The 12,501-nt window shown below is 34.7% G+C and overlaps 1 protein-coding gene across 3 annotated transcripts in view; it reads right to left on the bottom strand.

The window, feature by feature from the left end:
* The window catches only part of LOC121384357 (heterogeneous nuclear ribonucleoprotein K-like), a 65,242-nt gene that overhangs the window by 13,882 nt on the left and 38,859 nt on the right, over positions 1–12,501 (bottom strand). For 2 of the 3 annotated variants that reach the window (XM_041514724.1, XM_041514730.1), the window contains 3 exons: positions 5,616–5,722; positions 2,153–2,209; positions 1,257–1,300 (listed from right to left, as the gene is read on the bottom strand). In XM_041514724.1, the coding sequence (XP_041370658.1) occupies positions 1,257–1,300; positions 2,153–2,209; positions 5,616–5,722 (208 nt within the window). Of the gene's footprint in view, positions 1–1,256; positions 1,301–2,152; positions 2,210–5,615; positions 5,723–12,501 lie in introns of those variants that run through there. The other variant, XM_041514739.1, reaches the window with a different exon arrangement.

The following is a 12,501-nucleotide window of genomic DNA, read 5'->3' on the forward strand; positions in this document are numbered from 1 at the left end:
ATTATTAATATAAAAAAAATATAAAAAATAAAAAGTAACTATAGAAAACACAAATAGAAAATATTAATATTTAAATGTAAGAACCAAGCATATAAATAAGTGCATATTGTTAGCTGAGAATATGCAGCAACCACCAACAATGGACTGCTACACTCGTGTGCCTTAACAATATATCCATACAGGCTTCCCATAGCATCCACATGTTATTTACTTTTCACAGGATTTTTACACACATTAATTATTACAGTGCTTTGCAGGAGACAAGGAGACATTTTTCATGAAAGCCTTTTTGTCATACTCAACATTCATGGAATAGCAGTGTTTATATGAGAGAGAGAGAAAAAAAGAAAAAAAAAAGTCCTGTGACATCAATCTGACCAATCCATGCATTTTGCAAAATACGGACAGATATGAATCACTTTTAATTTTAAAAAAATCCTGCTGAAATTTTGTACTGTAAAAACCCTATTAGATTCCACCACATGCATTATGAAACATGTTCAAATTTGGTCGTCAATCACCCCTTGTGGGTCGACTTTGAAAAGTGGGCTATAGAATGTCCTACCAATTTGTACAATACGAGTCTAAGTGTATGAGCAGTATAACCCATGAAATGCTGAGTGCACACTACAGTTTGTTTTGTTGAACAGAGGGGTACAAATACAGTAGGTATGGATCTAAGTGCAGAATCTAACAATGAATGTACGAGCTAGGTGTAAAACCCTGATCACCATGATCCTTCAAATATGGCGAAGCAATCCAATATGGCAGGCATGTAATAACGTATTTATGTAGTTATGGATGCTATGGAATAGAGAACAATGTTATCTAACACCATGGTCCACAAGTGTAGCATTTTTCGACAAATAAGCCAAAGTAACAAATTTCCCTACAACAAATAAAGACAACAGATTTTGATCTTAAAACTCAAACGACTGAAGCAGACAACTTGTTAAACAAAGCTTGTTTAATGGAAGAAAAAACAAAAAACATTTTTTTTTAAATTGTAAAAAATACTTTAAATGACCAAAGCTCAACTAAATTTCAGTATTTTACGGGTTATGACAAGAGAAGAAAACTATGGACCACAGTTGGGTTTTATATACAAGAACTAGCATCGTGAGATGTAACCTTTAACACTGTTTGTTTGTTTGTTTTCTTTGTCATGAAAAAAAAAAAAGCAAGTGCCACTGAAGTAAAAAGTGGGACACTGAATTGAAATGGAAAAAGGATTCAATGTAACACAGGGTGCATACCGTTCCGGGCCGTCGCTATCAGGAACCGTGACACTGGCTTTGTACTGCATCATGGGAAGGCGTGGGCGGGCGAAGGGCAGACGTACGTTCCAGGGTCAAGGACATTCACCGAGATCAAGGACAGGGTCAATACCATTGTTTTGTTGGGCGAGAGAGGGGGCGATCATAGGAAGGATAATAACAACAAAATGAGTTATCTTCTGGCATTAATAAGAACGACATGGGCATGGCAACAAATGACATAGCTAACTTGTTACCTATAGGCTTCTGGGAAAACAAAAGCAAATATCATTAACCAAGGCAATTCAGAATGATAAGAATCATAATTATGCAAAATTAATTACATTACGGTACTTTTACAATAATGGAAAGGAAAAACCAGAATTATATCATAATTATTGCAAAATTATTTATATGGAACTTTTACAATAAAGGAAAGGCAAATACAAAATTATAGTCACAATAACTACGCAAAATGTTTAAGGATAAAAAAATATGCACTTTTAACATTCATTACTGTTTAGATTTATGGACTTTTAATAACTGGGATGTCGATTATAACAGATGATACTTTATAGACATCAGATATGGGTTAAAAAAACAAAAACAGAATAAGACAATTACTATGGTTCATGTCAATAAGGACCCTATTAAGTCTAGTGATACAGTGATGACTTTCAAACAAAGAAGGATGTAATAATAAAGTCTGTAATATATTCAGAATAAAGCTGATAACTTACGAGCTAAATAGTATAACGAGACTATTATAGTGAATATAATATAAAGACTTTACATGGCATGATCGAATACCAAATTCAGAGTACATTTTATGAAAATTAACCCCCACCCAAATAAGCTGTCAAGTGGAACCCCTTTGTGTGTGGAATAATACTTACATCGTTTCTTAGTCGTTTGATGTTGCTCCCTCCTTTGCCAATAATTGCTCCAGCATTCTAAAAAAAAAATAGAAAAAAAAGAAGAAAAGTTTATTAAAGAATCACACAATACATGTTTTGCTCATGTACTGTATCTGATATATATACTCCATTATTAAACCGACATGTGCGGTTTGTTAATCTACCGTCATAATAGCTGGCTATTTACATTTACTTCGAATCTGCTTAAAAATATGTTCATAGTTCTTTTAGACTTGTCAAGATCTGCCTTTTTTATAACCTCGAAGGGAAAATAAATCAGTCGAATGAAGTATACCAAGTTTATAGTCTTGTGAAAAGATGACCATAATTTAAGTATGTACAAAACCTTTTGGCTACAAATACATTAAAAGGAATATCCATAAACATTCTATGATTGTTCACACAAGTCAAATGAACAAATAAAAAAAAGAGTTTTAATTTTCTAATATTTTATTTGGCTATTAACTGAAACTAATTTAGTTCCAAATATCTGATCAAATGAGCCCAATATAAATATGTTTAGTGTTTGGGTTAAACCCTGCTAGACCATTTGCACAGATCTTGAATTACAATATGTACTTGCTAGACTAAATGTCCTTTTGTTTCAAAACAAATTCTACATGCAAAGAATTGCTTTAAATATATTCAGTCTTCATACCATTAGCTACTTTTTATTGGTAGGTAGGCAGGTAGGTAGGTAGGTAGGTAGGTAGGTAGGTAGGTAGGTAGGTAGGCAGGCAGGCAGGCAGGCAGGCAACTAGTTTTATGTGCTCATATACCACTGGGGTTTTGAAACCACTACTTTTCATAAAACAATTTTACTTCAGTCTTAGTGTCAACATTTTTTAAGGTAACATTGCATCAAGATAATAACAAAAGAGATCCAATCCTGCAACATAGGCTCCTTCAAAATGGACGGATGTTTTGGTGCATGTGGTGGCATCACATTACTTTCTTACATTTTAGAGCAGGCATTACAACTGAGTACAATAATTTACACATAAATAACCTCTGATAAAAATGTCTAGTAGTCATGACAGTCTCCTTTATGAAATTTATACTTTTAACGTGTGGCTTTTAAAACTAATTTTTAAGATAAAAAAAGAAGAAGAAAAAATCAATATACATTAGTGTTAAATAGTGATGAATGGAGCACTACTGCACAAGTACAGTACATAAAAGTCAAGTAACCTCTGAAAATAAGACCAGACCAAATTAACTAAACTACTAGCTTCTGTTGAACAGCTTTTTTTCCCTTCTGAATTACAGCCTCCACTTCCTCTTCAAAGTAAAACAAAATTTATTGCTCATATTTGTGTTACACAATATATATTAAGTAATTTTTATTCTGACACCCACCTACAAAGAAAGTGGGCAATAAAGCATTTCTGAATCATCTGTTGCCTGATATGCCGGCTTATTTTGAGCTTCCTGCAGTTTCATTTAGATCAATACCTAAAAGAATCCAGCGGAAGCAATTGTACTTGACAACAATCCCTTTTGCCTTTTTCTCCCCCCCCAATCTTAAGCAGCCATTTTCAATAGAGGTTCACTCAAGATCAGGTTGGTAATGGACTCAGCATTACAGCAACAAAGGGCTCAGACTACTGTCTGTTTCTTAAAAACATTTCTTTTCCATTAACCAACGTAAATCAATTTGCCGCATTCGCGTTTTAATTCCTCCATAAATTGAGCTTTTCCCATTTCCACTAGTGAACCCAGGTAGAAGTGAAATTACAGGTTTTTTTATGATCCACTGCCTATTTGTAAGGTTTCTGAACCCACTTTCAGTTCTTCTTTTGAAAGGCCAAAGCATGTGATCGTCAACGTACAGCAGGTAAAACAGACGTTAAAACGTTGAAAAGTAAGTAGTTAGTCGCAGAAATCAGGCAGATGAATCTTAGCTGATAATCAGCAAGAACCAGACATGTTATGGAAGTTTATCATTAAAAAAAAGTCATGTGCTTGGATGTAGCTACAGTAAGTACTTTACATTCTCAAAAAAGGGGAAAAAAAGAAAGCAAAAAGAAAAAAAAAAGAAAAAAAAAGGGGAAAAAAAAAAAAAAAAACAGAAAGAGAAAAAAAGAAAGAAAAAAAGAAAGAAAGAATTAAAATGCAAGATAGAAATAGGTTTATCATTGAAGGACATGCATTAGCAGCCAACAACTGAAATAATGAAACTAATTAACATTTCTCAATAATGGACTAGTGACTTGAAGGTAAAGTGTGTGCATGTTGCCGTAATTATTTTATTTCCAAACTCAAGCACGCCGTCTTGGGCACACACCTATGTGGATTGTCAGTCCAAGACATGTGCTGGATCCTGGAAAGTGAGTGGCAAGTTGTTAGTGAGATAGCAACTGTGTGATGACGGCAATCCTTCACTTAGCTATTCAAACTCACTTTGTGTGGGAGCCGTTGCCCACCAGCCTCATGACTGGCAGCTCAAGCACTACACCACCGATGGCAGGTTCTGCTGCCTTGTGCAACACACAGACACAGACAACTAAGTAATAGTGCAGTCAATCCAGCTCAAGGAATCATCCAGCCAGTTGCTTTACTGGGCCGACGGTTTGCCTGGCTCCACACAGTCTCCGTGGAGGAACTAACCAGGTAGGTATCACGTGTAAGCGAGTAACAATGTAGTCTTAATGATGGAATCGATGAACACTTACAGAATTACCAGGGAGATTGCTTTACCGTTTTTTTTGTTTTTTTTGTAGGAGTATGAAGAACAAGAGTGACTTTCCATTCTGTTAATTAACGTCCAGTGAGTTAGAGAAGAAACGAGTCTTGGGTGTCACAAGGGGAGAAAACTACACCACAGAGTTGGAGAAACTTTCAAAGCAGCAGATCAAAGTTGAAACTGGACCTGCACTCTGGACAAGTCGGTAAATTAGTAACTGCACTGGTTCTTCAGCTAACAGGTCAGAACACTGAATTTCAATTTATTATTTAAAACCGAACACCGTATTCCCAGTTATTGATTTGGAGAATGTGCGACAAGCTACACATTTAATAAATGTCAAAATCTGTAGAAACGAATGTGGTTTCATATAGTTGCTGAGCCGTTAAAATAAATACATAAAAATTCACAAGGTTATTACAAAATGCATGTGCCCTATTTGCTTCCTGAAAAAGAAAAGGGATTGTACAAAAGAAAAATGACTTTTTAAACCTGTATAATAAATTTAAATAAATAAATAAAATAATAAAAATAAATAATTTAATAAATAATACTTTATAAAAAAAAAAACACAAAAAAACATGGTACATTGGGAACATTGTTTTTAAAACCTAGATAATTTGTGTTTCCCTGCAATATTTATGGTATCATTAAATGTTCAACTCCTGTTTTTTAAATACACGTTGATCGTGATGCTGTGCTCTACAGCAGGATGCAACAAGCGCTGGTGACCTGCGAGAGATGTTAAAAACGTACCTTGCTCTGTAAGAGGATACGGAGCTCCACCTTGGGACCCTCTCCTCTCTGTCGCTTGATCATGCTTTCATCTTCCTCCTGCTCATCAAGGGGACGTTTCATTCTTCCTGTAATACAAACAAGTCCATTACACAGCTGTAAGCCTTCACCATTCTCTCCTCATGTAACCAACAGATCGTTCTATCAAGTAAAGTCATTATTTATGTCTGTCTAAAACAAAACCCTGTTTACTGAATTAGTCAGAGAAGTGAGTGATTACGTTTAGTATTTTTATCAGATGAAAGAAATACAACACCAGCTGGCAACCAGCTGTAAAAAATAAATTATATTTATCTTGATCCGACAGTTAAACAATACATGATAGCAAAAATGATAGAGAAGAAGAATGAATGAATGTTAATGACACCCCAGCATGAAAAATACATTGGTTATTGGGTGTCAAAGTAAGGTAAATGCATCAATGATGTATAGAAAAAAAAAGAGAAAAAAAAAAGATAAAAAAAAGGAAAAAAAAAAGGGGAAAAAAAGGATAAAAGGAAAAAAAGAAGAAAAAAAAGAGTACAGAGGTCTGTACACAACTGTTGGATATCACTTGGTTTTACACACAGGGTTTTCAGACATTTGTACAGGGTTTTTTTTAATCACGGGTACATGATACATGAGACTTGATAAATGAAGTAAATATTTTCCTAACATCCCACTGTTACATGTCACCTTTTTTTAATGCTTATCAGGGTACATTCTGGTCTAATTTGCTCAACATTTTAGCATTGTGTAGGACTATCTGAAATCTACACAGCGAATCAACATGTGATACTGAAATATGCCCCCCCCCCCCCCCCCCCACCACAACCACCACCTGCTTGCAAGTTATATATATATATATATTTTTTAAATTGATGGTGTTTATGGCTCCAAAAGCATGAATGTGATGGAGCCTTATTGTAAACATTAGAATTCTTATTCTTACTCCAGTTGCATAATTAAAAAAAAAAATTTTTTTAAAGTTTTAATTATATTTTCAAGTGTTGTTCAATTTTAAATCAGTTTCTTGAATTTCCAAAAGATAATATAAATTTTTATGCAAAACACTACCCCTCAGAATAAAATATAAATAAATAAATTAAATTCAAAAAAAAATTGAAACCACACTACAGGGGTGCAGAAAGAAAATATTAAACTAGCCTGCCGGACCAGAACCAACTAACTTTATTAGTCTGCCAGAATTAATATATCATGAACAATATTATAATATACAGTGTCTTCACTTCAAATTATATATAGAGAGATATATTGACAAAACATTATTCAGAACATTTGGTAAGTGATCAACATCACGTGGCAAACCAAATCAGAAAGACAGGTAGATAATTGCATTTTTTAACTTGTCCGTCAGACTTTTTACTTGCATTTAGCGAGTGGGCGAGTACTTTCTGCAGCCCTGCACTATAATTAATATTTTCAAGATAATATTAATATTCACCAAAAATCATTAAAGACTAGCCTATTGGCAAATCTTGAACAAAAGCTATCTTTATATGACTACAACATGTCAGTTAAGGAGCCTGCCCAGGTGACTGTACGACAGAATGAAAGCCCTACGAGCATGCAAGGAGTGGGGATTACCAATGGGAATTACTCCAACCAGTGGCCTCATCTCCACATGATGGTCAATCAAAAGGAAGCCATTAGAATACAGCATTGATTTCCACCAACAGCCAACTCACTGGCGCCAGAAAACATAAAATTAAGAACATAGTCCAGGCAGGAAGTCATTCATAATACTAAAACTAACGACACTAATGAGGCTATTTTCAGCTGTCACAAAAATAAAGGGCCAAAGTTGCCTTTGTTTGTTTTTTAATTTCTTCCATTTTGTTCTCACTTTTTTTTTTTAACCATTAAGAAAACATTACCTTCTGGAAATTGAATTGTAATAAATCCAGTACATGAAATGACACTGGGAATGGCGGTATTATTTAACATCATTATAAAAGGGACTCAATTATTTTTATTTATTTGAGTAGACAGATTTTAATGTTATTTTTGTTTGTTATTCTTTTACAATTATTAAAACTGGAATAAAGGAAGAGACAGAAAAAAAAGAGGAAAAAAACAAGAAGGTGTTTCAAATCAAGATTATCCGATTTAAGACCGGTAGTTTTCCCCATTGGTTTTAAGATATATATATATATTTTTAAATAATTTTAAAAAAATTAATGGAAGCACTTTGAAATGTAAAATTTAGAAAATGTTGAAACATATTTTTCTACAAGAAAGGTAAAAAAACAATAATACTGTTGTTATCTTATTGTGAGAATATTTGTCATGGACCTACCCATACACCCCCTCCCACCCAAAGCCATCGGGGTGTGATCGATCCTCAGATACATCACATCTCATCTATCACTGAGCTACATTCCACCACTTCAGTACAGCCCAACAGTAACATCCAAAACTATCCAAACAGGACTGGAGGAAAATATATCTTTGACATATACCTATTTCAATACTAAGAAAGAATATTAGCATTCTTTGGAAAAAGAAGATCATAAACATACTATTTTGAAATAATCACAAGAATAAAAATCAATGTTTGGATGGAAATTAATTCACCCCCACCCCTTCCTCCACACCCTCCTTCACAAACAAAAGTAGGCAAATTACCTTTACACAAAAGAAAAAAAAAGGTACCCAATTAATTTTCCTCATCACAGCTGGTATGGTTTTTGCTAATAATATCAGGTATAGATTTTCAACAGATAGGCTCCAAAGGCAGCCTCGACTCGGAGGAACTCACATTGATTTCTAAATAATCTGCCTCACGCCAGCTTTGTTTTCATGTTACAAAACACTGGGGATGCAAAATCATTACCTAGCATTCTGCCAGCAAACATAAAAAAAAAAAGTATATATATTTACAAGGAGAGAGTTAATAACTGATCAACAGAAAATAATGAAGAAAGATTTATTATTAATGTTTTAGGTACTTTTATTATGATGCCACATTAAGGAATACTATACAGGTACTTTACTACTATTATTGATGGAATGCCTATTATTTTCCTTCTTCAAAACCACTGCTTAATGAAAAGGATGACAACATGGCACATTTTAAACCATGGCTATCTGATATCTAACTGGACAATATTTCAAGTTTTCAAATACCTGAAAATCATTTCATATGATTTTTACTTAAGTAACAGACTGTTCAGTTACATGGATTATATTTGCCAACCCAGTGAGTAGCCTAATCGTAAATTAATATTAGTCGTAATTATCGTTCTGTACTACATCGATATTCCAATTATATTTTAAAAACGATACAACTTAAATTCTTTAATTTGAAATAAAATTCATCAATGTTTTTAAAATTTGCAACCGGGGAATTTGGAGATATCAGTTGGAGAAGTCCAGAAGGGAAACACAATACAAATGAGCTACATTTTGCGACCAGTTACAGTTGGCAGTCTACATGTTCACTTTCCATTTAAGACCAAACTGGCAAAAAAAATTACACTGGTTAATAGCCGACTAATTTCAGTCTTTGTCTGGAAAGACACGGTCGCTCTGAGATCAATCTCCGTCAGTGGGCTCATTGGGCTATTTCCAGTTCCAGCCAGTGCACCACGACTGGCATATCAAAGGCAGAGGTATGTGCTATCCTGTCTGTGGGATGGTGCATATTAAAGATCCCTAGCTACTAATGGAAAAATGTAGCAGGTTTCCAACTCCCTCCCCACTCCCCACCCCCTCCACACTTGCCTGTAAAGTTTTAGGGGAGTTGCAAACTGATCGCCTTGCAGTAAAAATGTTCAATAAATTTTGTTTGAAACTTCATGTGATTACTTCATCATTTCAGGACAGACCTACAGCTCGCCTTGATTTTTCTAATGGCGAAGGCTGAATTTCAGGACCAAATAGTAGTGATAAAATAATACAATTAATGAGCGATTCTGAGAAACATATTACACATGTGCGTACTCTGGAAACAAAGCCTGTTTATGACTTACACGCCTGTAACTACGTACATTTACAATGGTTAAAGACGTGCATCTAATAAATATAGTTTTTGTAAATTCGGCCCAAAATGTTCAGCTACACCCAGCCCTTACTTTATCAGCTGAAGCCGTAAGTTCATATGCCAGCTGTGTTACACTGTCAGGAATGGGGAAAATATCACATCCTTCTATGTATTCTGGTGCTAAAGCAACACCCAATTTTATCTGAAGATGTTTATTAATAATAATTAAAAAAAAATCATCATTGATTTTCTCATGACTCACACTAGCTTATCCAATTATCTTATTTGATTACAGAATGAGTTATGGCCATTATTACCAATAATCAGACCATGTCAAGCACAAGATCTTACAACAACTAATCAGAACGACGTACATTTCTACCTGTTTTTACCCATAACAATGACATACCAGCACTCACAGCCAATAATAATCATACATTTATTATGCATGGTCTCAATATCAAAAATATCACAAGCAGAGTACAAAATCTAGAAAAGGAATATTTAATGACCAGGGTTTAAGTTCTCGCTTGACAAATCATCAAAAGTGAATTCAACTTTAATTTGGCGAATACATTTTATTATAAATCTACCAAAAAGCTAATTAAAAAATCACCTGCCCTTTTGTAGGTCTACCGCCATTTTTAGCTATCACGCCAATTGAAATTTGAATTCGGTTACTGATTTTTTGGGTCCATATTCACTAAATTTCTAAAAAAAAAAACCCAGAAGGTCTATTCAGGGAACATTTTATTCAGTATTGCTTCGAGATTCGCTATGCAAGTTTCAGAGATTGCTACACAATTTTAAAACAATAAACAGTAGATGATAATCAATCTTCAATTGCCTAGAAATATCATAATCAAGATTCTAAAAACAAAATGTTCCCTGCTATTGTTTACAAAACTTTCCATTGGTAGGCCTCAAAATAGCATACCTGTTCAATATTAAGGCTAGAAAACTTGTATACACCTGCCCATTAGTAGGCCCAATGTTGGAATACCCGTCCCATAGTACAGCTGGTATACCTGTTCAGATGTTAAATGTTTTCCAGCACAATCAATAGTCCATTGATTTGCGTCGCAGGTTCATATTAAACATTTACATCGCCTGATTACCTCCAGCCAATCAATTTCCCAGCATTGCGTTTTCATTTCACTTCAAATTTCAATTGGCACAAATCACACATTATTCATAGCGAAAAGCGAGATTAGATTTCTAATTGATTAACACAAATGCACCTATTCACATTGGCCATAATTTGCCCACCTATTTGCCAGTCACCGGTGTTCACCTGAGGAAAATCAATTCCTGACAATCATTACTAGACGGTCAATTACCAAGAGCCCCAGTGATGGCTCGATACTCCACACATGCATAATACATCCCAAACCCTCCTCCTCCTCCCTTGTGGCTACTTTTGCACCTGTTTCATTTCCATAGCAACCAACGACCCTCTTGACACATTTTAACACTCGTTACTCTGATAAAAAGTCTCGCTCGTCACAAAAACCTGCTTCATTATTGATACAGCTTTCTGAAGCATACAGATGTGAAGCAATGATAGTAAACAAAAGAAAGAATGAATAGTGGAACTTAAATATGAATGAAACAATGGATGCATGAATAAATATTTTGAGTTAAGCAGCCACCACATACAGGCATGATATTACTCATTAGGATACCAGAATATCACACAGACTATATAATATCAACAAATGTTTACATATTTTATTTTAAAAATATACTAATATAAAGTATACTGTAATGTAGTGTTTTTCTTCCCGTTTTTCAAAGTAAAAGTATATAAAATAAAAATATCTTTTGTTAGCTTTTACACAAGTTTATAAATATTCAACATTTCTGTTACTAGCCAATTACCTATTCCGTTCTAACTTGCTCGGTGCAGGACCTATAATCAAATCAATGTGGAAACCTGTTCAACGTTTTCACAGAACCGGTTCTTTCAAGATACATATAGGATTGAACAAAAATACCTGGGGCATCAGACCAATTTAACATCCATTTTTTGTCTTTTTCTTTTCCAGCTACAGCCGAGAGCCTGAGGCCTGTGCAAACAATTATTTATAGGATTGTTTTATCATGTTCTGTCTCATGCAGCATCGACAGCAGTTATCAAAACAATGGCATCCTTTCAGGCATCCAGGAAAACAAAGTGCTTTTATGCCCTGATGGAAAGACGAATCTCCGGGCTCAGCGCACGGTCTATTAGCAACTCAGAGTATTGAAACAAAAGCTGTTGGGCATTAATAGTTAATAATGTATTACGTGCCAGGTGCATGTACCTGTAGTGGAGATGAAATGGAACAAAATATCCACCCACCCACAGGATGGGAATGACAAAGACTCGAAAGATCATCCGGCATTGCCATTCAGATACTGGAGACGTAACCACCACAAACAAAACGCAAAACAAAGGCCAGAAAACATCCGACAGATACAACTGAAATAACCACTGTCAATGTATGGATGTAACAAACAAAGGATAAGACTGGGGTGATTCTCTTTGTAGTGAGATTCAACAAACACAAGTGACACAATACATCTTCAACATGATATACAGAAACAATGGAGGTTGCAGAACTCGGTTCCGGAGTGCGATTCAACGACCTAGAACAATGGGACACTGGAAAACGTCTTAATGTAATGTGAATCAACAAACACAACTGATGTTAAAACAGCTTAAACCCAAAAAAACCCACTAGATACACGAGAACCATAAACTAATAGCACTATTTTTCTAAAACACAAACCATGTTAGCATCTTCAAAATTATACAAAAAATTCATCTTCAACATAATTTATAGGAACATAGAAATATGCAAACTGGCACAAACATAT

Source organism: Gigantopelta aegis, chromosome 2, assembly GCF_016097555.1.
Source record: "Gigantopelta aegis isolate Gae_Host chromosome 2, Gae_host_genome, whole genome shotgun sequence".
NCBI classification, from domain to species: domain Eukaryota; kingdom Metazoa; phylum Mollusca; class Gastropoda; order Neomphalida; family Peltospiridae; genus Gigantopelta; species Gigantopelta aegis.